Source organism: Mesoplodon bidens (assembly GCF_964165515.1).
Source record: "Mesoplodon bidens genome assembly, contig: HAP1_SCAFFOLD_146, whole genome shotgun sequence".
In the NCBI taxonomy this organism is placed as follows: Eukaryota; Metazoa; Chordata; class Mammalia; order Artiodactyla; family Ziphiidae; genus Mesoplodon; species Mesoplodon bidens.
Window position 1 is genome coordinate 74,598 of NW_027672719.1, and position 22,736 is coordinate 97,333.

General features: G+C 49.0%; 2 protein-coding genes across 2 annotated transcripts in view; both read left to right on the forward strand.

Annotated features, from left to right (window-relative positions):
* Positions 1–11,672, forward strand: LOC308609784 (interferon regulatory factor 6-like). The gene is made up of 4 exons (XM_081259088.1): positions 1–212; positions 8,800–9,005; positions 10,030–10,158; positions 11,520–11,672. Exons 1-4 carry the CDS (start codon positions 88–90, stop codon positions 11,600–11,602), a joined length of 543 nt encoding a protein of 180 aa, XP_081115214.1. The 5' UTR covers positions 1–87; the 3' UTR covers positions 11,603–11,672.
* Positions 11,603–22,736, forward strand: part of LOC308609767 (BCL-6 corepressor-like) — a gene marked incomplete at its 5' end in the record, with an annotated part of 20,682 nt that continues 9,548 nt past the window's right edge. Inside the window, 8 exon segments of the mRNA XM_081259064.1 lie at positions 11,603–12,085; positions 12,747–12,800; positions 13,271–13,457; positions 18,890–19,135; positions 20,372–20,529; positions 20,533–20,553; positions 20,884–20,901; positions 20,905–21,138. Coding sequence (XP_081115190.1) covers positions 11,603–12,085; positions 12,747–12,800; positions 13,271–13,457; positions 18,890–19,135; positions 20,372–20,529; positions 20,533–20,553; positions 20,884–20,901; positions 20,905–21,138 — 1,401 coding nt within the window.

Genomic DNA, 22,736 nt, shown 5'->3' on the forward strand with positions numbered 1-22,736 from the left:
TTGGCAATCCCGCGTGAGTGGGTTGAGGAGACGACTTCCAGGTGAAAAACGCGATTCTTGGAGGTTGGCTGACTTGACGTCTTCCCCATGGGCAAACGCGGGAGCCGGAGCCGGAGCCGGAGCCGGAGCCAGAGCCAGCTGCTCAACTCCCTAACTAAAAAGCAGAAGAAGCATCTAAGGGATTTCGGCGAGGAGCATCCCTTCTATGACAGGTATGGAGAGGCGAGGCTGGGACCGGCGCTGCCGGCGTCCTTTCCCGGTGGGAGCCCGCGTGTCCCCGCGTTTGGTCCGCCGGTGCCCCGGGGGTAGTGACAGGGCAGCTCCCGCCGCGTGCCACGCTGCCCCGGCGCCGGCCTAGCTCGCCCGGGGATCCTGGCGGCTTCCCGCCTGAGGTGGGGTTCTTCGCCGGTCTTCCTACCCTTTGTTGAGCCTGTAGTTTTATGCTAGACGGCACGCCTCCTGTGTGGCGACTGGGCAGAGGTTTTATAAGCTTGTGTTCGTTTTCTATGTTTTTAAAGAATTGCTTGGGGGCTTCCCTGGTGGCGCAGTGGTTAAGAATCCGCCTGCCAAGGGAGGGGACAGGGGTTCGAGCCCTGGTCCGGGAAGATCCCACATGCCGCGGTGCAAGTAAGCCCGTGCGCCACAACTATTGAGCCTGCACTCTAGAGCCCGCGAGCCACAACTACTGAGCCAGGGTGGTGCAACTACTGATGCCCGCGAGCCTAGAGCCCCTGCTCCGCAACAAGAGAAGCCACCTCTCGCCGCAACTAGAGAAAGCCCGGGCGCAGCAACGAAGACCCATAGCAGGCAAAAATAAATAAATAAGTTAAAAAAAATAAAAAAAGAATTGCTTGGGACCCTCGACATCACCTATCTATTCAATGACCATGAGGAAACTAATGTTTGGGTAGTTGTGGGTTCCTCTCTAAGTGTCCAGACTCTCAGTTATGATCTTAGTGCTCATCCCACCCCTTTGGGCTGCTTTATCAACAGTTAGAGGGATAGTCTACTTAAGAAATCTGCTAGAAAAGGTGAACCCCGAGGGCTTTTATTTGCCAAAATTTCCCGTCTTTTGGATGAGAGCCTATTACTGTGTGACTGTAGTATTTGTCATGTGGTCTTGTTAGACTTTTTCATTCGTCTCTTATTATCTATTTGGCATATCCTTCCAAGACCTGTCCAAATGCATATGGAGTTTTTACTTGACAATAGATATAATGTATTTATAACGGTATAGTCTGCCATGTTCATTTAAAGTTGTATCATTAGACTTTTCGTAATTGCTACCTACTAGTAGTTAAAGTTTAACATTGCCTGTTTCTTCTCAGGGTTTCCAGAAAGGAAGCAAAACCACAGACTTGTCAACTGGTAATGCTTTATACCTTCTTTATGATAGTAGATTCTGGACTGTTACTTTTAAGATTATATATGGTAGTAAAGTTTGGCTACATTTCCACTCTCTTTGATTTTAGATGTAAGCTATACTTTAGTAATATTGCTTAGTTTTAAGTGCAGATGTCTGTTAAAATGCCATTGTGATAACTAATACAGTATAGAGTATGAAACTGTCCTGAGAGATTAGCCTGTTAGAACCTGTTAAGGAGGCTTACCAGAGGGCTCTTGGTGAATCCTAAGATGGAATGTCATGTTTGCTTAACATAAAGTAGAGTGCAAAATCATCAAAGGTCTTATTTCATTACCACAGACTCAGAAATAAAGTACACTTTTTTGTTGTAAGTTTTCCTGTTGCTCCTTTAAAGGTGCCAAATGTCTGACACATAGGTTAGATCACCTTATAACCTAAAGCTCCATGTGTTTAGTTTGCTGTCTTCCCATGTGGAACATGAGCAGTTCAAAGAAGAGGAAGCGCTTCTAGAATCATAGCTAGATTAGCTGTTTGAAACAAATTTGGTGCTCGGTCTGGTTGAATAGATAGGACTGCATATTTGCAGAAAAGCTAGTTTTTATCTAGAAAAGTCTGAACTTGGTTCCACTGTGGGCCTGATGATAGTCGTGGGGTAGCAACAAGAACAGTATAATTTTTGTTTTTAAAATCCCCATTTTCCTTTTAGTCGGAGAGTTTATAGATACTTCAAGTTCTGAAAGTGAAGCATAGAGTGAACCAGAACAAGTTTCTGGTTACAACAGACTACTTGCCACATTAAAGGATGTCTCCAAGGAAGATGAGGAGGAGGAAGAGGAAGAAGACAGTGTTCTAGATGAGACAGAAATGAATCTTGAAGATGGCGAGAGTGACGTCATTGTGGAGGAAGAGCTGGCAGTGGAGTCCACTGACATGCAGAAGAGTGAGTGTCTTTGATGTGGGTTTATCATCTTTGCAGGGACCACAGACAGATTGCCCCAGGGGCAGGGTGCCTTGTACCACAGAGCTGGGTGAAAGCACATGGATTCAAAGCAGAGATTCTTAACATTGTTGGGCTCTGTGATATCTTCAAGAATCTGATGAAAACAGGACCCTGTGGCCATAAAAATGCAGAAATGACATTTTTGCTTATGATTTCCAGGATTTCATCAATCCTACTTCAAATTCCCCTGATTGAGAGGAAAGGGAACATAATTCTGTTTTTGTAATGGTCTCAATTTATGAAAGAGATGATTGTTCCTGCCTTAGAGGAACCAAGTTGAATGGAAGATAGACATAAAATATACAAAACTTTTCAAGCATCAAATCTGAATGGAACCGATAAGTATAAGGTGTTAAAGAGATGCAAAGTGGTCACATGCTGCCAGGGTAGATGAGGGGAGGCTTCAGAGAAGAGCTGGGACTGAAAGCTTAAAGGAACTCTGTCTCACTCAGACGTCTAGGTGACTATTTTTTTAAAAATTATTATTAATTTATTTATTTTTGGCTGCATTGTGTCTTTGTTGCAGTGCGCCGGCTTCTCACTGTGGTGGCTTCTCTTGTTGTGGAGCATGGGCTCTAGGCACGTGGGCTTCGGTAGTTGTGGCACACGGGCTCAGTAGTTGTGGCTCACGGGCTCTAGAGCACAGGCTCTGTAGTTGTGGCGCACGGGCTTAGTTGCTCAGCGGCATGTGGGATCTTCCCAGACTAGGGCTTGAAACCACGTCCCCTGCATTAGCAGGCGAATTCTTAACCACTGTGCCACCAGGGAAGTCCCCATAGGTGACTTTTTAATTTAACTTTAAAATCAACTTTATTGAAGTATGAATTACATTCAACGAGGTGTACCCGTTTTAAGCATGTAATTTGATAAGTCTTGACAAATGTGTATATCTATATTGTCGTCGCCAAAGTCAAGATACAGAACACTTCCAATACCTGCAAAAAGTTCCTTCTTGTCCTTTTACAGTCAGTTTCCCAGGCCTGGCATCAGGCAACCACTGACATGCTTTCTTTCACTATGTATTAGTGTTTCCTATTCTAGAAATTCATATGAATGGAAGCATACAACAAGTACCCTTTTGCACGTGGCTTCTTTGGCTCCTCATGTTGTTGTGACTCATCCGTGTAGCTCATATTAGTAATTCATTTCTTTTTATTACTGGAATAGTAGTCCATTGTCTGAATATATCTGGGTAACTTTTTATGTTCTATTATCTTAATGCCTACTTGCCTTACTGTATTTTTTTCTATACTTTAAGGTGTCACACACCATTCTTAGTATTTTCATTCATCACTTGGACTCGGATAAAAAAATCGTTGCCTCAGACTTAGGGATTGTTTTAATTTTGTTGGTTTTCCAGTTTTCTTTCATGTTTTAGGTTTTTAAAAATGAAAAGTTTGGCTTTTTAAATTATAAAAGTAATATATATTTACTGTAAAATTTTAAGAGGGTAATATAGTTAACGTATATCTCCTCCCCCGTGGGATGAACACCTTTAACATTTTATAGAACCTTCCAGACTACTTTTTTATGGATATATGAGTGAATATATATTTGTGTGTATGTGCATAATGGCCTCATACATTTCTGTAAGTTACTTTTTTCTTTAATAATATAACGTGTGTAACTGTGGGTTACTGCAGCTAGAACCCTGGTGTCCAAACTCCCAGGCCAAATCTCCTTCTACTACATTACACTACCATGGGGAGGTTTAAAAAAGAAAGGGAAAGTATGAAGGGTGATTTTTCCATAAATTAAATCAACTTGAAAAGGCGCATTTGGAGAGTCAGAGAGTACTGATACTGTTAGAAAGAAGAAAGGTTTAAAAGCTGGTTAAATCTCATTCAAAAAAAAATCCATATGTACCACATTGTAAAAAAGAGAAGGAAGACGGCATTCATGATTACTGGGCTGGCAGGGTAGGGGACAGTTGCATGCTGGGGGTGACTCTCGTACTGGCTCTTCCACTCTTCACACTTGTGCTCGGCCAGGGCCAGGGACCGCTGAGGGAGATCAGAGGAGAGGGTGGTGCCTTGGGGGTTCCAGGGAGTTGTGCAGCTGGCTCCCTTGCCACCCAGACTGCCCCAGGGTTCCCAGCCCCAAGGATTATGGAGCATCCCCACACCTGTTTGCTCTGCAGTTGCTGTTCTGCAACACATTTTCTCCTCCAGCACTTTCTGCAGTGTCTCCTTGGCCTTCTGCTCATGGCTGTTTTTCTGGTCGTCCATCTGTAATAGCAACTTATTCATTCCCCAAGAAGTGTATTTCTGTAAATTTGAGGCAATTCAACAAATACACATTGACCAACTGTGTGCTAAAGCCTGAGCAGGGATACAGAAATGAAAAGAAATTGGTCCTTGCCCACAGGGCAGAGATGTCAGTAATCTGGTGGACCTTCTTCCAGGCTGGAGGCAGGCAGGGAGAGTCCCTCAGGTGATGTGAGAGGTGAGTGGGGATAAAAAACTGCCCTGGGCATGCTGGGCCTCCTCCCCTAGGCCTTCCACAGGCATTTGAACTCCGACATTTCCAAAGGGAAATCATCTTTCTAAACCTGCTCCTATCTCAGTGGCCAGCATCACCCCCCACCCAGTCTCCCAAACCCTAAACCAGGGAATCATCCTTGATTTCTCTCTCACCTTCTTCAAGGACTCAGTTCATCATCAAGCTTTGTCAAGTCAGCGTCTTTAACGGCTCCTTCGTTACCTGTATCCTCTATCCCTACTGCCACCTCCTTAGTTCAGACCCTAGTGACACTATTATATGGATTATATAGAGACTATGTATTATCTTCATGCCTTGCCTCCCTCTAAACCCTTTTCAGTCCTGCAGCTAGAGGGTTCTTTCTAAAACTTAAATCTGATCCCATCACAACCTGCTTAGATCTCTCAGTGGTTCTCAGTGTTCTAAGAATCAGGTCCAAACTCCTTGGCATGGTTCCTACTTACAAGCCCAGACTTTCATCTCATGCTGCCTCCACGCAAGCTGAACTGCTTGTAGGTCCCCTAAGCACTGTGCTTTTCAGCCTCTGCCTTTGCCCATAAAGCTTCTTCTGCTTAGAGTATCGTGACCCACGCTTCTCACCTGGTTAATTTCTACCCATGTTCAAGATTCAGCCCTAGAATCATATATTCTGATAAACTTGGCCAACCATACCTACCCCCGACTCTTTATGGATTAGGCAGTTTTACTGGTGTTCACATAGTATCTATATTTCTAATCTATTGACTCATCTGTCTCCTTTAAGGGATTGTAAACTCCTTTGAAGCAGGGAGCATTTTTATTTTTGTATTTTTTGTATTTTATTTATTTATTTATTTATTCATTTATTTTTTATTAGTTTCTGCTTTATAACAAAGTGAATCAGTTATACATATACATCTGTTCCCACATCCCTTCCCTCATGCATCTCCCTCCCTCCCACCCTCCCCATCCCACCCCTCCAGGCCGTCACAAAGCACCGAGCTGATCTCCCTGTGCTCTGCGGCTGCTTCCCACTATCTATCTACCTTACGTTTGGTAGTGTATATATGTCCATGCCTCTCTTTCGCTTTGTCACAGCTTACCCTTCCCCCTCCCCATATCCTCAAGTCCATTCTCAAGTAGGTCTGTGTCTTTATTCCCGTTTTACCCCTAGGTTTTTCATGACATTTTTATTTTTTTTTAATTCCGTATATATGTGTTAGCATACGGTATTTGTGTTTGTCTTTCTGACTTACTTCACACTGTATGACAGACTCTAGGTCTATCCACCTCATTAAAAATAACTCTGTTTCGTTTCTTTTTATGGCTGAGTAATATTCTGTTGTATATATGTGCCACATCTTCTTTATCCATTCATCCGATGATGGACACTTAGGTTGTTTCCATCTGCGGGCTATTGTGAATAGAGCTGCAATGAACATTTTGGTACATGTCTCTTTTTGAATTATGGTTTTCTCAGGGTATATGCCTAGTAGTGGGATTGCTGGGTCATATGGTAGTTCTATTTGTAGTTTTTTAAGGAACCTCCATACTGTTCTCCATAGTGGCTGTACCAATTCACATTCCCACCAGCAGTGCAAGAGTGTTCCCTTTTCTCCACACCCTCTCCAGCATTTATTGTTTCTAGATTTCTTGATGATGGCCACTCTGACTGGTGTGAGATGATATCTCATTGTAGTTTTGATTTGCATTTCTCTAATGATTAATGATGTTGAGCATTCTTTCATGTGTTCGTTGGCAGTCTGTATATCTTCTTTGGAGAAATGCCTATTTAAGTATTGTGCCCATTTTTGGATTGGGTTGTTTGTTTTTTTGCTATTGAGCTGCATGAGCTGTTTATAAATTTTGGAGATTAATCCTTTGTCAGTTGCTTCATTTGCAAATATTTTCTCCCATTCTGAGGGTTGTCTTTTGGTCTTGTTTATGGTTTCCTTTGCTGTGCAAAAGCTTTTAAGTTTCATTAGGTCCCTTTTGTTTATCTTTGTTTTTATTTCCATTTCTCTAGGAGGTGGGTCCAAAAGGATCTTGCTGTGATTTATGTCATAGAGTGTTCTGCCTATGTTTTCCTCTAAGAGTTTGATAGTTTCTGGCCTTATATTTAGGTCTTTAATCCATTTTGAGCTTATTTTTGTGTATGGTGTTAGGGAATGATCTAATCTCATACTTCTACATGTCCCTGTCCAGTTTTCCCAGCACCACTTATTGAAGAGGCTTTCCTTTCTCCACTGTACATTCCTGCCTCCTTTATCAAAGATAAGTTGAGCATATGTGCGTGGGTTTACCTCTGGGCTTTCTATCCTGTTCCATTGATCTATCTTTCTGTTTTTGTGCCAGTACCACACTGTCTTGATTACTGTAGCTTTGTAGTATAGTCTGAAGAGGGAGCATTTTTAAAAAACTAAAATTATTTTTGTAGGCTTGGGGATCTGAACAATATTCAGTAAAGTCAAGTTTTAAAAATTAATACATTTGTATTTTTAGAATTTCTCCTGGCTTCAAGGTCAAAAAGAAAAAGACACAAAAGCAGCTTTGCAAATTCACTGGGGGTCTTGCCTTTCCAGTGCTTTTCATTTTTACGCCGTGTGATTTTTGGGAAAGCAGGAGCCTCTTACTGTCGATTCTGGGTTACCCAACTGGGTAAGAGATAGTCTAGATAATGCAGATTTAGAGTTCAATATCAAATCATTTCCATTTAGCTTTGGAGTCATCTGAAAATTTGGATTTAAATGTTGAGTGGTTCTTATGTTCTTGGAATTGTCATTAGAAACCAGATACAGGAGTTACTGGTTGAGATCATACATGGTTATGTCCAGGTTATTGGACTTAACCATGCTGGTCACTGACCAGCTTTATCCCCCTTTGAAAACGAGTAGACTGGCATTCTGGATTATATGTCAGTCTCTTACGAGCTTGGTTGGCATTACTGAAAAAATAAAAGTTGTGGATCCACAAACCCATAGACTCTATAGGCTATGTTCCGCTGCAGAATTCTAACTACATGGCCACCTTATCTTCCTAACATCAAGTGGGAGCAGTCTGGCCGGTCCATCTCGTTCTCTTGATCTTGAGTCCCCTGCAAAAGACATCCCCCTTTTCTGCACCAGCACATACGTCACAGCCCTGAAGAAAGTGTAGACATCTGAGATAGGTTAACAGTGGGGGAGGGCTGATATCCCGTGAACAGACACATAGATGCCTGTTAGACCTGGAAATTGAAAACCAGAGAGGCGGGGCCACACTGGTTTTGGCCCAGGCCACCAGCCACTGGTGTTCCCAGCAAAATGTTCCCAATGTGGGAGTTTGAGGAAGCAGGGAAAGGCAGGTGGTGTGAGTTTATTAGGACTTGAGGCCCTCAGCCTCGCACTGAGGCCAGCTGAACCCCCAGCGCGTGCTTCCTGCCCTCCTATGGGCTGCTACTCCTAAAGGTACTTGGTTTCAACAGTTATTTGTGCATCAGATTAAAGATTGAAGGGAGAGGGAACAGCAAGCCTAAATTCTTCATATCATACGCCACCTCCCTTTCTCTTCTTATTATATAAGCAATTCATGTGAAAAACAAATAAGGCAAGCAAAACAAAACAAAATTACCTGAAGTCTTGCTATCCAAAAGTTACCATGAGTATTTTGGTGTATACTTGTTCCAGATTTTTCTTTATTTTCAACCCTTCATTAAGGCCATTGTAGTGTTGACAGATGATGCTGGCACAAGCACTTGAGATGAGGCTCCTCTTTTTAAAATACTGTATTTGCATTTGGCTTAATTTGTCTCAGGCCTTGCCTTGCCTGGTCCCCAGCGTGGTGTCTTCTGCTGCAGTCTCTGTAAATTGGAGTTGGGGTGATGGGGCGGTCAGGCAGGGCTGTGTGTATCTGTGTCTGTACGAGGGAGGGCGGGCACACTTTCCAGTGTTTCTGGGCAACAAGCAGGCACTCACTGCAGTTTCCTATCCCTCAGGCCTGGGCTGTGGAGACAGGGGAAGTACCAGGAAGGGGTGGACGACCCCGACCCAGCTAAATGGAAGGCCCAGCTCCGCTGTGCGCTCAACAAGAGCAGGGAATTCAACCTGATGTACGACGGCACCAAGGAGGTGCCCATGAACCCAGTGAAGATATATCAAGTGTGTGACATCTCCCAGCCCCAGGGCTCTATCATTAACCCAGGTGAGGCCCCAGCTGCTGGGGAGAAGGTGGACAGTGTGCCAGGTTCCGGGCTGGACCCTAAAAGCGATAGTCGACTTGAAAGTCGCCTCGCTTACAAAGTTGAAGACTGGTAAATAAAGCAAGAAATGCTGTCCCTAGAAAGAACCCAGAGAACAAAAGATATAAACTCAGCACAGTCTTCCTGCCCACCCAGTGGAACAGTAAAGCATTAGAAAGAAGAGGGGGTATTGAGTTCTATAAAAAATAACTTCTCTTGGGACTCAACACTGAGAAGAGAGGCCAGGTAGTTTAGAAGACGGAGGGCTTAAAACTTAGAAGGTCTGAGTTATAAACCTCGGTCTTTCCATTTCACTACTTGTGGGACATTGAATCAAGTCATTCAACGTTTTGAGCCTCAGCTTCTTCCACTATAAAATCTGGGTTCTCATCTTTCCTGCGTATTTCAAAGGCTGTTCTAAGAATCAATTGCCATGACATTATGAAGGCTATTAAGTTCTCTTTATAAATGATGGGTAAGTGATCATTTAATTTGTATGGTATTTTTCCTAGGAGAATACCACCTGATCCCTATATTTACTCAATGTTGAGCCAGTTCCGACTAAGAGCCAGATAATTTAGACTTGACCTCCAGTGAATCTAGTGAGGCTCTGCCATGAGGGAAGGGTCTGTCTTCACAGTAAGCTTATAAAGGAGAGAAGCTGTGCTCCTTGGGTCCTTAGAAGGGATGCGAATGTGTAGAAAGGGGTTTAGAGTAGGAATTAAAAGGTTTCTAGGAGAAGGGAGTAGGGTGTGCAGCTCCTGGATAGGGGAGGGGATGAGAGCTTGCACTGGGGCTCCGTAGGAGGAGCTGGGAGTGGGGTGAACACCCTTGGTTCCCACTCTTTGGCATTGAGGGTGCACACTGAACCCAAGGAACCTCTGTGCTGGCAGTGCCTAGCTTGAACAGTGGGTCAGCTGCAGGGATGACAGTGCAACGTGAGCGCCTCACTTTTGACCTTTGTGTGTGTGTGTGTTTCTCGGGTAGGATCCACTGGATCTGCTCCTTGGGATGAGAAAGATAATGATGTGGATGAAGAAGATGAGGAAGGTGAGCTGGACCAGTCACAGCACCACGTTCCCATCCAGGACACCTTCCCCTTCCTGAATATCAATGGTGAGTGGGTTGGGGGGTGGGACAGAGGCATGGAGAGGATGTAAGGGGCTTTGATTTTGCAACCATTGACACCATATCCACCATTGCACTGGGAGCAGCGACCAGGCCCTGGGGCCAGGCTGCCAGTCTGTTAGCAAGTAGGAGTCATAGGCAAAGGCACTCCGTAGGCATAGTTATCCCAGTGGGGTGGCTTCTAGGCAGAGAGAGCATCTTCTGAATCTTATGTGATAATTCAGAGAAATTAAAAAATGAAATTCATTCTCAATCCCGCATACAAATACACAAGCTGTTACAAATTTTGCTGATTTCCTTCAGGCCAAGTGCAGGGATCCTTTTCGTGAATTGTAGGCAAACTCTTCTGCTATTTCCCTCAGTACAAATTTTCTGTCACTGCCTTAACAGCCTCTGCTAAGGCTGTATCGTGGGAAACTTGTGGCTCTACAGCTCTTAATACTAGGCTCTGATAAAATTTCTCTACTAGAGACGTTTATCTTTTTAAAATTTATTTATTTATTAATTTATTTTTTGTGGTACGCGGGCCTCTCACTGTTGTGGCCTCTCCCATTGCGGAGCACAGGCTCCGGACGCGCAGGCTCGGCGGCCGTGGCTCACAGGCCCAGCCGCTCCGCGACATGTGGGATCTTCCCGGACCGGGGCACGAACCCGTGTCCCCTGCATCAGCAGGCGGACTCTCAACCACTGCGCCACCAGGGAAGCCCTCTCTTTTTTTTAAATTGACTCTTTGAATTCAGCTTCCCAGGAAAGATGCGTTTAGAGGTTGGAGGGTCCCTGTGAGACAGAGCAGGTACTGCACCTCCCATTGCACGTTCTGAGGACGCTCAACCACAAGGTGAACTGCTCTTCCACAGCATCTTCACGTGAACTTTTCACTGACATGCTCCTAGTCATATGACTTGCAGTCAGTTGAATAGCTTTTCACTACTTTTCTAAGTTCCATCTGGCTGCTAGGGTCAAATGAGATACTTTTGCCACCTAGAAAATTTAGTATATGAAGAGGATTCCTGTAGGATTTTGGAGTCCCCTTCCCTAGGTGATGCCCCTTCGTTTGAGAATCAGGAAATGACTCTTATCTGTCTACTTGCCCTCCTTCACTTACCCTGTCATTTAGAACCTTGCAACCAAGTGATGAGTAAAGACAACGATCATAGAGCTCTCTCAGGTTAATACTGCCACAGCTACATTCCCACTTGGTGCAATTTTAAGATTTGGACATTTGGAAATGTGAGATCCTTTCCCAAATCTTTGGCTCACTCATTCTGTTATTCTCACCCCTTAAAAGGATGCAACCCATTTCCAGGATCATGATTTCCCTTTTTTTTTTTTTTCATGTTTTTTTAAAGCTAATATTGTGTGTCCTTACGTTATGGGCCACCATGGATCCTTTATGGAAACATGTGAACATATATTAAAAATAAAAAAGTAAAATGTGGCCCTACAGCCACACCGGGATTTCATTGCCCTGAGAGAGGAGTTGGGGCACATCAGTGACTTCCACGAAGCCTCTACTTTCAAACAGGCACCGGGCCAGCCAGTTTCCGGCTTCAGCAAGGAGAATGTTCCAGCGGTAACCAACAAGGAGAACCTGGCGACGCCGGTCTCGACTCCATTCCTGGAGCCGACCCTGGGGAGCGACGGCTCTGCGGTCACGTTCGGGAAAACCCAAGAGGATCCCAAACCATTTTGCGTGGGCAGTGCCCCACCGGGTGTGGACGTCACGCCCACCGACACCAAACACGGAGCTGACGAGGCAGGATCAACCGATGGCAAAGTTCTGAACCCGAAGCCATCTAAGCTGGCAAAGAGAATCGCAAACTCCGCTGGTTACGTGGGTGACCGGTTCAAGTGTGTCGCTACCGGACTGTACGCAGACTCTAGTCAGCCTGGCCGGGACCAGCGGGCATTGCAGGTGAGCCCCCCCCCAATCCGAATTTCAGGAGCCTGACCAGTTGTCAGGTTTCTTTAATGTGTGAAGAGGAGGGGGCCGGGGGTATGATAGGGCAGGACACCGGGCTGATTTGGTTAATGAAGCTTAGGGTAATTGAAATGTTTGAAATGTGTCCAGTAAGGGGACGTAAGTGGATACTTGAAGTTATTCTGTAGATTTTAAGCGAACTCCACTCGAATGCTGATAACGGAAGTTTTAATTATTGCGAAGGATGTCTAGAAGACTGCATGACATTTACCTATCAATCGCTTTGATTTCTCTGCCGTTACTGTACGTTAACAAATATACCTAAAAGCGCTGCTTAGAATGCCTTACGTGATACTTGGTGGAGGTGTGTAGCGGCCGCATGTCTGTGAGATTCGTGCAATTTTTTTTTCCACCCAAAAAACAAACAAATAAACAAAACAAAAAAACAAACCTTGCTTAAAGGGATAGAGTATGTATTTAACTTGCTAGTGAATGATAGATGTTGTATAGGAATTTCCTTAAGATATTTTACTTTTAATTAAAAGACAAATAAAGCCAAATTGTTTTGCAATGTTAAGAAAAAAATTGGTTTATGCTTATAAAAATGGATGAAGTTATCTAAATGATGCATTGAGTGCCCATTTTAATTACAGAGATGGAAGGATTACAAGAGGACAGTATTTTATGTCTACCCGCTGCTTACTGTGAGGTCAGTTCTTCAAATTTTTATTACTAGAATCTTCCATAAACCTTTTGAGTTAAATTTCATTTCCAAATATACAAAGGGAAGTTTGTGGGCCATGGTCGTCTTTATTCACTGTGCATTTGTTTTCTTTTCTGTTGTGTTTTTGTTTCATTTTCTTTGCGTTGTGTTTTTGTTTTGTTTTATTTACCTTCGAAAGAGAATGTCTGTCTGTATGCCACAGTGTATGTATGGCTATACATACACACCACATATATCTCTACATACATATGGCTTTACAAAGAAAGAGTGTGTGACTAGTTACACATAGACACTCTTACGTTTTATCGTTCAATTTTAAAATATCTCAGTTGTATCATAAATTGTGGTTGGTTTTGGGCAAACTTTTCTTTGAAGATACTTTCCTTTAAGGTAAGGGCAGTGAAATAGCTTTGGTGGTAAGGTGTGTCTTTTTTCCATCTCCGTTCTCTTTGTAGCGTGCAGTGATGCGCTTCTCAGAGTTGGAGATGAAAGAGCGAGAAGGTGGCCACCCCACGACCAAAGACTCCGAGGTGCGCAAATTCAGCCCCGCTGACTGGGAAAGGCTGAAAGGAAGTCAGGACAAAAAGCCAAAGTCGGTCGCCCCGGAGGAGGCCATTGCCGACCAGAAGGACAGTGAGAGATGTAAGTGAACCCAGGCGGCTCGCGTGTGGTACCACGTCGGTGGGAACGGGGCGCTTCCGCTCCCAGTGCCGAGGGAGGTGAGAGGAAACAGTACGCTTCCGACGGCCCAGCGTCTGGGTGCTGGCTGTTCGGAGAACGGGCTGCTCTGGCCACCCTTCCCAGCTGTGGATTGCAAGGCTGGTTGTCCTTTGGAGCGTTGCGGCATCCAGGAGTGAAGCACCTATGAAATGCTGTTTCCTGGCACGCGTCTCCTTTTTCCGGAGCAATGCTAGTCCTGTAGTTAGTAATAGTCTGATACAGTAGAGCAGAGGAATGGCAGTGCAGGACCTCCGGCGTAGCAGGTATGTGTTCTGTTTTGTACCAGGTACGGACACGGGTTTTTGGTAGCAGTGGAATGACACTTGCAGCCAGAGCCAGACCCTCCAGAGTGACAGTCTCCTGTGGGAGGGGGTGGACAGTACTCGGATTCTCCCTCCAGAGGCAGAGGTTTCGTTCAAGTGCGATGAGGGCTGATGAAGGCCCCAGAGAGATGAGCATCATTGTGTTCTGTGGAGGCTCGTTTGCAGCCATGAGGAGCTGACACCACGCTCCCAGGCCGTGGGACCAACGAGGCCGTTCTTCCCACCAGACGGCTGTGTTCTGTTCTGGAGGCCGAACTGGAGAGAAAGCTCGTGTTGGCCTCGAGTCACACTCTGCGGTCCCCTCAGCTGCTCCCCCACTGGGGTTGACTTCGGGCTTGGCCCTCGAGACTTCCTGGGCTAATGAGATGCGTTGGCAGCAAGTGGAGGTCTTTCTCCCGCTTTCTTCAGTGTGCGTGCTTGTGGCTGTGGCCTGCAGCCTGCTCCGGACCCCAGAAACCTCACCGGTGATGGTGAGTGAGGGCACCTCGGTGAACGTCGAGGACAGGGTGGGCGTGAAATCCTTCTGAGACGGGACAGTCGGGGGTTGTGGGCACGTTTGGGAGGCCCAGGCCCTTGGACCCGGTCGTAGGGTCGGCGTTCGCCCGCACGCTTAGGTCGTGGGTGCCTGATGCAGTTCGGGAAAATTGTGGTCAGCCACAGCGTGTGCTTCTCTCTGCTGCTTGGAGCACTGCCCTCCCCCAGCTCATCTTTGGGGTCAGACAAAGGCCTGTGGCCACGGTTCTGGGTAAGCCACACCGGGACCGGTGTGTCCTACGTGGCTCCCGTAGAAGGGGATTTCTGGGGCTAGTCAGTGGCGGCCTTACCCGAGGGATGGGGCTCTCGATGTGCCTGGAGTAGACGATTCCGAGCTCCTCCCCCTCGGGATTGGAATGAAAAACTGAGGGTCCAGGCCACCCTGAAGCAGCAAGAAGGCCTCCCTCCTTGCCTGTGCTCACAGCTGACACACAGCCCTTACCCTCCCGAGTGGCCTCATAACTCAGCTCTTGGGGAAGTTTCTCAGAGAGATATGGTAAAAGTGGGCAACGCCAAGTTCACGGGGATGCACTTTTCTGAGGAGGGGATCTGCCTGTTGTGGGTGGACGGTGAGGCAGGCTGGAGGAAGGGAGCGGGCAGTTAACCTGCCTCGAGTCTTCTCGCCCTTTTCTCCAGCAACGTGGCCAAACCCAGGGTGGCCGCTGCCCTTCACGTCTCAGTGGCCTCACCTGCCCTTCTTCCCAGAGACATTTGTGTGCGTCCTTCCCAGTCTTTCCTGCTGAGCGTGGAGACGAGAACTCGGTGTGGCTGATGGGGAGCAGGGTCTGAGCCCCAGATGATTCCGAAAGCCCCCTCCCCCCACCGCCTGCCTCCAATCTCAGACCGACCGACGGGTCTCTTCCTGGAGCACCCGGGACATGGCCCAGTGAGCCATGAATGGCCACCATGGGAGGGCAGGAGAAGGGTTGGGGAAGGTGAGGGGCTCCGTTTGAAAGGTTGGGGCAACGGAGGTGGGTTCCCCACCCACCCTCTGTCTTGTAGAGACGTGGGGTTTGTAAATAGCTGGTCAGGAAAGGTCACCTGAAGGGGCCACTGTTCTTACTGCGGCCTCCACGTCCAAGGCCCAGCAGGTGTTCATTCCATTCAGCTGGATATGAATGGGCCTTCTTGTTCTTGGGCCATCACGTCTTGAGCTGATATGGGCTCAGGTCCTTCTCATGGGTGTCGGTGTGGCCGAGAGCCGAGCTGTGAGCACATGGGAGCTGGGGCGAGGATTTGGGGCGGCCAGGGGTCTCAGAGAGGGTCCAGCACACCTTCAAGATGCCTTCCCCCTTCTGAGGCAGCCCCTACCCATGGAGGGCCCAGGAGCTTCTAAGGTGATGAGTGCTGTTTGCGCAGCCCTGGTTGTCCTGGTGCGGGTGCATCTTGTTGCTAGGGGCTTGTTTAAAAAAGAAATTAACTTGAATACACAGTGGCTGAGATACTCATTTATTCTTTATGATCACATGGGTGGCTGAGTGAAATTTTATTTTGGAAGTTCACCAAATGAGTTTGGAGGTTCCTCTGACTTGGAAGTTCATCACTAGGAACCCTCAGTGGCATTTGAAGATGGGGCGGGGCAAGGAGGCATTGGTCCCTTCCTTCTCAAACTTGGAGTAACCATCTCCCTTGCGAACCACTTGGCTGGGACAGGCCTAGGTCCTGCTCAGTGGCAGTGCCTGGCCAGGAGCTGGGGGAAGGCTCAGTCAAGGGGCTTCATGAAACTTCTTTGCTCAGGGAACTTCTCTTCCAGCTGAGCACCTGCACGTTTGTAAACTACTTTGGAACAGAGATCCCCTGCACCCCTTGTGTAGCGGGTGTGACTTTGAACAAGGTTAGCCCTGACTGGAGGTGCTATTATACTTAAGCTACAGAGAAGGGGATTTTAATCCTGGGGAGCCTTCCATCAACTCAGAACCCTCTCACCTTGTTTAGGCCTCACTGGGCATGGCTCAACAGTGGTGAGGGTGCTTTGTTGCCACAGTGACTTGTAAATGTTGCTGTGGTGATGCTTCTGTGAGGTGATGCTATGGTACAACCATAATGAATTTGGGATATATGTGCTGTGAGTCATAGGACCATGCTGCAGGGACCACGTTCACATCTTGCTTAGACTGGGTGACCAAGGGCACATGGCTTCCCACTTTTAGAAGGGCCAAAAGTAGCAATGATGGCAAAGCCTGATGGTTAGGATCCCCGTGTATCTATTTATCTCCCCATCTCCTTTGCCCTCAAGGGTCATCCTCCTGTGGGTCGTGGTTAGAACAGTCTTTGAGAAGCTCCAAGTGACACGGAGCCTCTACCCCATAGCTGGTGGCCATGGGCATCTTGGGCAGTCGGGGTGGGTGTCCTTCAGGGTTATTACTGGCCTGGGTAAGGTCACACTAGCGTAAGGTCTTGGGGGGCCTTAGCTGAGGGGAATTGAGATCTTTGCCCTAAAAGGCTCCGGGGTTGGGGGAAGGGTGGATGGACCTAGTTTGGAAAAAGAAACTTTCAAATTGGACATGGGGGTTCTTAAGGTAGCCCTTCCATTCCTCCATGGATCCCCTCCCACGGAGCTTTTAGGGAAGGCTGATTGGACCAGAGAAGTCCAATGGTGTAACCAGCAGGGCTCACCTCTTAAAATTTCCTACATTTCAGGCCTGAGATTCAGGCTGGTCTGAAAGTCTTGGCATCTTTTGGTTAAAGGGATTTTTCCAGCCTTTCTCTGTGCTGAGCCCGGCCCGTGATTATGAAGCCCAACCAGGAGGGAGGCTAGCAGTAACATTCCCACTTTACAAGTGAAGGGGGCCGAGTTGTAAAGCGGCGCCATTCCTGCCCGAGTGTTTAAGAGGGTCACAGAGCAGCCCGAGTGAGAGTTGCAGCACGCCGTCTTCACCGGGCCTGCGGTAGCCTGGGCTGCATCACCCGTAAGCACAGGCCAGGAGTTTGGGGTTTCTCCTGCTGCCATGGCAGGAGACCCTCGCGGTTGGGGTGATTCCACCATTCCGGCAAGAGTAGATGGGGATCTCTCCCACCTTGGGATACCCTTGGAGAAAAGCTAAGTGTGTTCCACCATTGAGAACACAGGTCAGGCTAGCCCAGGCCTGGGTGAGGTTCATCCCCACAACTGGCTGCCATTAAATGCTGGGAATGCCCCCCAAGACAGGCTGATCAGGGGACCAGCCTGCTGAGCAGAAGTGGGAGTGATACTTGAAGTGGTCTAGGGAGAGGAGGAGGAATGCGAGCAGCATGTGAGGGGTGTGTCCATGATTTCATCTAGAAAAACGGGCTGTGGGAGCTTAGCTCAGGTGTTAACGAAATACCAAACTCATACACCCACCCCCACCCCCGGCCGGTGATGGACACAGGGTCATCTTCGGGGAACTCTTTAACAGCACAGTGATCATTATGGAATTATTTGTGTGTTAGAAACAATGTGACTAGCAAAGCAGTTGAACTGTTTCTTTGGCTAGAGCAAAAGTGAGGAGTGATGTTAGGCTGGGGTGATTGGAGGAAAAGCCCTAAGTGGATGCTAGATTGAGCAGAGGGGCAGGAGCAACACAGGCGGAGCTGAGGTGTGAGTACTTCAGCCCTGCCCGCCGCACCCCCCCACCCCACCCCCACGAAGGGGGTTGGAGTCTTGTCTTTGAAATGTCCTTAGATGCTTGTTGCCTGGGAAGGAAGGCGTGGAGACGTGCCAGGTGGGTGACTGGTGTCACTGTGGGCCTTCTTCCTAGACAGGAAATAGGAGCAGCCCCTCGATGGCAGTGAAATGCTTTCCCCCCACGGGTGTGGAAAGAGGACAGACGGACTTGTAGCAATCTGGTTGAGTTCTTTGAAATTGCCCTTGACCCTTGTGTGTGCACCAGGAAGCCTTTCCTTTCCCTTTGCCAGGCTCCTCTTGCCTTGGTCTCCCCAGCTTCCCAGCCTCCCACCATTCTTTCCCTACCCTTTTTCTTCACCCTCGCCCCTGCTGACCCAAGTGAACATTGGTGCTATGTCTGTGTAGATGGCAGTTGGGGGCTATTTGGTCTCTTGATGACATCAGCCTTTTTTGTTGACTAGCAGCTGTTTCCATAGTCATTTGTAGCTCTGCCCTGATTGGTTGGATCTTACTGTGAGGTCACTCACCCCCCGTTGTAGCTCTGCCCTGATTGGTTGGATCTTACTGTGAGGTCACTCACCCCCCCTTTAAAAGTAAGCCACCTTGGAGAGTTAAGCAGTTAGGGAGTGATCTCACATGCCTATAGACGGATGGTGTAGATGCCTCACCTTGACCCTTGAAGGATGGATTGTGAGTGGGCTACGTGCCTCATTTTCTGCTTTCTTTGCTGGTTGTGTTCAGCTGTCCTTCCTTTGGGACGTCTTTCTGAGGGTTTTGTGCTTCCGGCGTGTGAGGCCCCTGGTCTCCAAAGGGGGGTGGTCTGTTGGTAGCAGATTGCCTTGGACGTGGGGGTCCTGCCTGCTCCTGGTGACCTTTGTTCCCTCCTTTCCGGGTTGTCTCCCCTCCCCTAGGGGAGTGTTATGATGGAAGCAAACCTGACCGCTTTGAAGTCCCAGAAGACAGTGATCTTCCTGAGGACATGGACACGGAGCCCCCCAGAGAGTCCCCCGCCGACCAGGCGGCCCCGGACGCGTCACGCAGCCCCACCCTCCGGCTGAACAGAAAGCGCAAGGTGTCTGGCAATAGGAACCACACTGAGACCACTGTGCTCCCGGAGGACTCTCTGCTGAAAGCCAAGCGGAGACGGGTCTCCAAAGGTGAGCTCGGTTTGGCTTCAGGCCCGCAGGGCACCCTACGGAAGTCCTGGAGCGGAGCAGTGGAAAGTTCCAGTCCCACCCTGGATCCCTGGGGGGAGCCACTCACACCTCCCCACCCCCCACCCCCCCAAAGCCAGGTGGCGGGGCTGGAGCCCAAAGGTGGCCAAAGGCAAATAGACCCCCTCCCGAGACTTGGTGACAAGTTCCAGCCAACACAGTGACCACACCCCTCCCCTCCCCCACCCCTGTTAGTGATGTGTAAGACAGTTTGTCCCCCACCCCGCCCCGGGGGGCTTCTTCATTAATTTGTAGTTATTTCTCCATTAGCTGACTGGCCTGAGAGGGAAATGACAAACAGTTCCTCTAACCACTTAGAAGAGCCACATTATAGTGAGCTGACCAACCTGAGGTGTGCATTGAATTAACAGGGCTCCATCCCAGAAAGCAGCGCCGCTTGCTGCACCTTAGAGGACGTCGGGAGCAGAGAGCAAACCTGGCCGGCAGGGCAGGAAGCAAGTGACCCAGGCGGTTCAGCCTGCGGTCACCCCCCAGGGCAATAGCATCTCCGAAGAGAAACCTGGCAGGAAAAGGGCAGAGGCCAAAAGCAACAGCAGCTGGTTGGAGGAGTCCCTTAAATGCAGTGACAATGAACAAGGTACGCACGGGGCGGGGGGCGCTCCTGGAGGGTGGATCACCCGCCCTCTGTGGGAAACGGCCCTGGAGGGGACCTGAGCGCCATCCAAGTTGACAAGAGTAGCGTGTGGCGAGCGGGGAGTTTTCTTCCTGAGGTCCTTTCAGCCTGCACACTTCCTTATGGAATGGACAGTGAGGTGGGAGCTCGACTTCCTGGGCTGCTCCTCATCACCCAGCCCACGGCTGGGCAGGAAGGGAAGTCTTGGGTGACCCCGGGCGCTTGTCAGTGCCCTCATTCCAGCCTCAGGCTGTCCGCAGTCGCCCTGTCCCGAGCACCCAGGCCCCCCACGGGTGGGGACGGGAGCGCACGAAGGGCTGGCTTCTGCCCTCTCTTGCGGCCCTTTGAAGCGACTTGCCATTTGGCGTTTCGTGGGTTAGCCTATTTGCCGGTTGAATGTGGGATGATTAAAATATTAGTGCTTTGAAAACATAATTCGTATATCTTTAAAAACTGAAGCTGCTCCAACGATCAGTGCTAACAATGGGCTTTTCTTTCCTCACCGGCTACAACTGTGTAACGCCCGCTGCTTCTCCCCCTGACAGATGTGCTGTGCATGGACGAAGAAATGGATCGGCAGCCTTCGCCCCTGCCGCAGCAATACACCGACAACAGCGAGAAACCATCCGGGAAGCGACCGTGCAAAACCAAGCATTTGATCCCTCAGGAGCCCAGGCGGGGCTTGCCGCTGCCAGGGGACTCCTAGGTGGACAATGCGGATGGCAAGGTACCTCTTGCCCCTGGCTCTCCCCCGTCCCCCGGGCCCGTGCAGGCACATCCCACCTGCCTACTTCTCTGCTTCTGGGGACAAAGCTTTCCTTTTCCTGAACCCCTCCCCCCAAAACGTCCCCGCCCCTTCCTAGGGGACCTGTCTCCTGGGTGGCGGTGAAGTTTCCAGCTAGTAAAAATGCAACCCCTTCCTCGCGCCCCGCCTCCCCCAGACAGAGAGGAGGAAAAGTGCTTTCCTCCACTCAGGTTTGTAACTCAGGGAGGAGGCGAACCAGGCGGGTGGTGGAAGGACAGCCTGAAATGTGTGCGCTGCCTGGTTTCGTGATAGGTGACCGTCCGGAGATTTTGAAAGCGGCCTGAGCCCAGTTCCGACTATGATCTTTCGCCGGCCAAGCAGGACCAGAAGCCCTTGGACCATTTGCAGCAATTGTTACCAGCTTCCCACGCCTCGCAGCTGACATGGTCAAGCTCCCCTCCAGAGACCACCCAGTCCCGCCCGATGCCACCGGAAGCGCGGAGACTTATTGTCAATAAGAACGCGGGCGAGACCCTCCTACAGCAGGCCTCCCGGCTTGGCTACGAGGTGAGCATCCTTGTGGGTGCCCTGGATCAGGATCCGCTGGCTTCTGCTCCTTGGGTGGGGGACACACTGGCTGGGGATGGGGGGCGTGTCTCAGAGCCCAGCCCCCTCCAAGTGGCGGGCTGGGCTGGGTGTTCCAGCAGGGTGTTTGCTTTGGCTCCCGCTCACACTGCGGGCTCTTTGGTGGCTTGTTCAGTCGTGGTGTGAAAAGAAAGGCAGGCCTCTCTGATGTTCCGTTCCCGTTCAGGCCGGTAGGCTGCTTCGGCCAGTCTGGCTCACTTATCTCTGATATAAAATCTGACCTAACCCAGGGCTTGGCGACCAGGGGAATTTTAATGAGCCCTTTTGGAATCTGAATAGCAAGAAAGAGAGTAGGAGAGTAGTTATTAGCTCTACTAACTTGTGCTGTTTGGGGCAGAGTGATGCCCCTGTGGGGTAGCGGGTGGGAAGTGTCTGTGCAGAGTAGGGATGGGAGTGGGGCAGACCTGAGCAGTCTCTTTCTGAGAGGGCACGGGAGCCGAGGGCTGATGGGCGGGGAGCAGGGGTTGAACCTTGCACAAAACTCCCTGTCCACACTGCTGTATCCCAACCCAGCACGGCTGATGACAGTGATGGCCTCTATTGCTAGAGCAACATAGAAAGATAGCTGATATCTGCCTAAGCCCGTGTGATCTGTAGTAACTCCTTTCACCCTGTTAACATCTTCACTTGGGAGTAACGCGTACTAGCCCACTCTCGGATGAGGAAACTGAGCCTCAGAGGGGTTAGCTGATACCCGTACAGGTAGCAATCCAGCAGTGCTCCACAGCCCACCACGCTCCTCAGCAAGACTGGCTCACACTGGAATTGCCCTTTTTACAGTTCAAAACCTCTGTAAGACAGATGACTCTCTCTGCCCTGTGCAGTTCCCCCACCATACTTGTCAGTAGCAATTGTGATGTAATAGCCCACAGGGCAAAGGCATTTTTCTGTGCTGGCATCAGCCCTCTGGGAGTTGAATGGTGACAGTAAAACGCGGTTCAGCAGGCTGAGCGTGGAGGTGTGGCTGAGCACTGGGGTGGCAGGACCCAGGCTGGCCCGGAGCCCTGGCGCCCACACCCTCAGCCAGCTCTGTGCTCCTGTCCCCCGTCTCCCGTCGTGTCCCCCCACCCCGGTCCATAGTGCCGTGAGCCCTTGGAAGTGTGCCTGCCTTGGCCCTAAGGCATGACTGTGGGTGGGAAGTTGGAAGCACTAGGGCTATGCTTAGTTTGGGGGTGTTTTTTGTTGTTGTTGTGGGTTGAATGTGCTGTTGTTTATATCTACACGTCTCTTGGAGACCTCTCCATTAGCTAGAGAGCACTTTCTGATAGTTAGCGCAGTTACTTGCAGGTGAAGTCCAAGGAGCACCCATTTGGTTTCCCAAGAGCTGAGAGCGGGCGCCTAGGAGGACAGAGCAGATGTTGCACATACTGTTGAGCTAGACACCCCCGTGGTTGAGAAAATAGTCTCCTTGCTTCCAGCAAACGCTGGAGGTCGGGGGGAGACTCCTAACCCCAACTTTTGGGTTAGGGTTGAGAAAGTAGACTCCCGCTTCCAGCAAATGCTGGAGATGGGGGGGCGGG

What these genes read in the sequence shown, in the direction of transcription:
- LOC308609784 (XM_081259088.1), top strand. Translation starts at nt 88, where the DNA reads ATGGGCAAACGCGGGAGCCGGAGCCGGAGCCGGAGCCGGAGCCAGAGC. An exon ending in GAGCATCCCTTCTATGACAG is followed by an intron (nt 213 to 8,799) that starts GTATGGAGAGGC and finishes CCTATCCCTCAG; the next exon opens with GCCTGGGCTGTGGAGACAGG. An exon ending in CCCCTTCCTGAATATCAATG is followed by an intron (nt 10,159 to 11,519) that starts GTGAGTGGGTTG and finishes GTTTTTTTAAAG; the next exon opens with CTAATATTGTGTGTCCTTAC.